The following is a 3,449-nucleotide window of genomic DNA, read 5'->3' as shown; positions in this document are numbered from 1 at the left end:
CTAACTAAAATATCTCATGTTTCAGGGGATTCTGAATTTGGCAGAGACAAAAGAAAAAATGAGAAAAAAAGAAAAAAAACAAAAAGAACAGGAAATAAAAAAAACAAAAAAAGGAAGGCGAGCTCAACATCGTCTTCGGAGACAGAAACTACCGAGAGTGACACTTCTACCTCTGAGTCTGAGATTCAAGAAGACTCGGAGGATTCGGGAATTAAACACCCCAGCAAAAAGGGGAAAAAGTAAGTACCATACTTGGGTGTAATTTCTTTATTGGGTTTGGGTGTATTTTGTTTGTCCACGTTGGGTGTATGTAGTTTATTAAGCAGGGTGTGTTTTGTTTGCTGCGTCGGGTGTATATTTTATACTCAGTTGGGTGTGTATCGTGAATTGAATTGGGTGTATTTTTAGTATGTTCTAAATGACAATTGTTTGCCTGCAGAATGGACTCAAGAAAAAGAAAGCAGAGGGAAGAGGAGTCAGATTCTGATTCAGAATCTGAATCTGAAGCAAGTGATGAGTAATGTCCTGAAATTATTACTCCTCTCTTTTGGCTTCTTTATAAAGATCTCGTGTATTAACTGAAGTGTCTATTATTAACTTATAGCAGCGAAGAATCATCGCCTGTGGAGAAGGAGAAGAAAAAAAAAGAAACAAAAACAACACCAAAAGAGTAAGCACTTCTTTAAAAAGAAAGAAACAAAAACAACTCCAAAAGAGTAAGCACTTCTTTGGATAAAATTCTGTGATAAAAATAATTTTTTATTTCTGATTGTTACTGTTTTTTTTCCACCCAGAACACCACAAAAAAGGAAAAAAGTAGTTGTGGAGGATTCACCTCCTGAAGAAGATCAATACTTTTATGGGTACAGTACCTCGTAAGCTATATTACCGTTTATCATCGTAATTATTTTTTTTAAAATCTTCTTTTATGAATGTAGTGAGAGATATGAAATATCAAGTGAAGAGCTAGATGAATTGCTAAAAGAAAACGTTGATAAATCTGCTGCAGAGGGGTATGTCTTGCTGGGCTGTGTATTTGAGATTTTGGTGTCTTTTGTTTGCTAATTTGCTGTGCTGTGTATTTGAGATTTTGGTATCTTTTGTTTGCTAATAATTGTATCTTGTTTCACAGAGACAACCAGGCTGACCTGTGATCGACAGAAGGTCGCTATGTGTCCTCTGAAACGTAAGAAGCTTTATTATTTAATAAATTCTTGTTATCGTGATTTGGATGTATTCTGTGAAACAATATGGGTGTATTCTGTGCATCAAGTTGGGTGTATCTTGTTCACTAAGTTGGATGTATATTTGTTTTGAATAACATGAAATCTGTTTAGACTACCGGCTGTCAACTTGGGAAGTGATGATACTTCCTCTCAAAGACGCACAGAACAGAGTAGTGTAAACCAGCCGTCTCAGAGCATGTAATTTCTCTTTCAAATAACCGTTACTTTTCTTCTTCTAATAACTTCTACTTCTAATTCTGTATATATTTTTTTTAGAGAAAAAGCCCTTTATTATTTTATTCAAGAAAAAAAAGGCAGCAAAAAAAACCTTTATTATTTTATTCAAAAAAAAAAAGGCAGCAAAAAAAAAAAGCAAAAACTGCAACTATGTAAGTTCTCAAAAAACAAAGTCCGTCTTCTTTTTGAATTGTTCGGGTGTATTTGTTGATCTTCTTTGGGTGTATTTTAGGTTGACTCCGGATGATTCGAATGTGATGGTTGTTAGGGAACAAACGCCGTCGGAAGCGCTTGCAATGTGAGTTATCCAAGAATATTTCAACCTTATAACCTTATTATTTTCAAATACGTTGTTAACCTTTCATTTTTATTCTTGTTTAGAGTCCCGATCCAATTTTTTGTGCCGCCATCCCAGCAAACAACCACTGACGCAGATTCCGAACCAACCCCTATGCTACAGATTGAAGGGGCAAGAGAAACGTAAGAAAATAGTATTGGGTGTATATTTGTTTAGGGTTTGGGTGTATATTTGCTATGAGTTTGGGTGTATACTCTTCCTGATCGATTTTGTGCAACTGTGCAGCACTCCTGAAACCCCCAAACAACATCAAGAAACAACACCCAAGCTTCCCCCAGCTCCAACAAAAATGTAAGTTAATTAGACTAAAATCAATCTTTGCTTGTCATCCGTATATTCTTATTCTTACTCTTATTCTTATACATAATGATGCAGTCATCCAGACGCCGAGGAAGCTGCTGCCCTGTTGATGATGGCACGGACAGCAAGCTATGTTCCTAAAACAGATCTGCCGATGCCATCATTCAGCCTTGGATTGACAGATTCAAGCTAGGAGGGGGCATCGACGCAGGAGACAGATAGGGAAAAATCTCCAGAAGCTGCAACTATGCTGGAACAATTGGACAGTTTGGTCCAAAAGTTAGCAAGCAGTGCGTCAAAGGGAAAAGAAGAAAGTCCGCAAATTCGGAGGGAGACTGGGGGAGAAAGTTCTGCTAAGTTTGAAACACCGGGGGGGAACAAATCAAATTCCGGATGATATGAAAGAAAAGTGCTACATCTGGGGGACGAGAATGAAGGAGGATGCAAAGGGCGATACTAACGAGTTTGAGGAGATATGCACTCTCACTGGCCAAGGAGAGTACATTTTGATGAGAACACACCTTGCATCCCTCCAGGCAAACAGTGATATAGAATGTCAGGTAATTTTAGACTAACATTAATGTTTTTACACCAAAGTCAACTGCAATGGTTATTAATTTAAAATTGATTTCTAGGTTGTATCTGCCATCTGCCTCATCCTAAACCAGAAAAAGGAAAAGAGGTTTCATGCACAAATATACTGTCTCCCCTCAGATATTGTGGTAAGTGTTACTTCTACGAACTTTGGGTGTATTTTATGCATGGATTTGGGTGTATTTGTTAGCTTAGATTGGGTGTAAGTTGTGTATTTTCATGTTTTCATTTCTTGTATTACAATTATTGTAGAGCATGGCACTTTCTGATCACCCAAGGGGGAAATTCATATCTCCGAAAACGAACAGAGAATTCAGGGTGGAAGCCTACCCCAATTTCATTCCCTTCATAGATAGGAAAAAATTAAGTTCGCATCCATATGTAAGTTTTTGTTTCATAAATTTGTTAGTACGCTTACTTACTTATATGCCAAATAAAATAACAGACTGTTGAAATGTGGCAATCCTTCAGATTTTTGCTCCTGTTTGCCACTCGGGACATTGGTGGTTGTGGCTAATAAATACAAGACGAAATTTTTAATTGGAGACTAAAGTGTCTTGTCTGAAATTTTTTTAGGACCAAAATAAGTATATACTCTTAAAAGTATGAGATAAAATATATTGTTAGATTACTAGAAAAAATTTTGGTCTTAAAAAAATTTCGTCTTGTATTTATTAGCCACAACCACCAATGTCCCGAGTGGCAAACAGGAGCAAAAATCTGAAGGATTGCCA

General features: G+C 36.8%; 1 protein-coding gene across 1 annotated transcript in view; it reads left to right on the top strand.

Moving 5' to 3' along the window:
• LOC107467082 (uncharacterized) overlaps positions 1 to 3,449 on the top strand; it is a 17,727-nt gene that overhangs the window by 4,394 nt on the left and 9,884 nt on the right. The window contains exons 3-5 of the mRNA XM_052254382.1: positions 1,696 to 1,761; positions 1,845 to 1,943; positions 2,047 to 2,112. Coding sequence (XP_052110342.1) covers positions 1,696 to 1,761; positions 1,845 to 1,943; positions 2,047 to 2,112 — 231 coding nt within the window. The remainder of the gene's footprint in view (positions 1 to 1,695; positions 1,762 to 1,844; positions 1,944 to 2,046; positions 2,113 to 3,449) is intronic.

This window comes from Arachis duranensis, chromosome 9 (assembly GCF_000817695.3).
Source record: "Arachis duranensis cultivar V14167 chromosome 9, aradu.V14167.gnm2.J7QH, whole genome shotgun sequence".
Taxonomy (NCBI): domain Eukaryota; kingdom Viridiplantae; phylum Streptophyta; class Magnoliopsida; order Fabales; family Fabaceae; genus Arachis; species Arachis duranensis.
The sequence above is the reverse complement of the archived record's forward strand: the minus strand, read 5'-3'. Positions and strand labels throughout refer to the sequence as shown.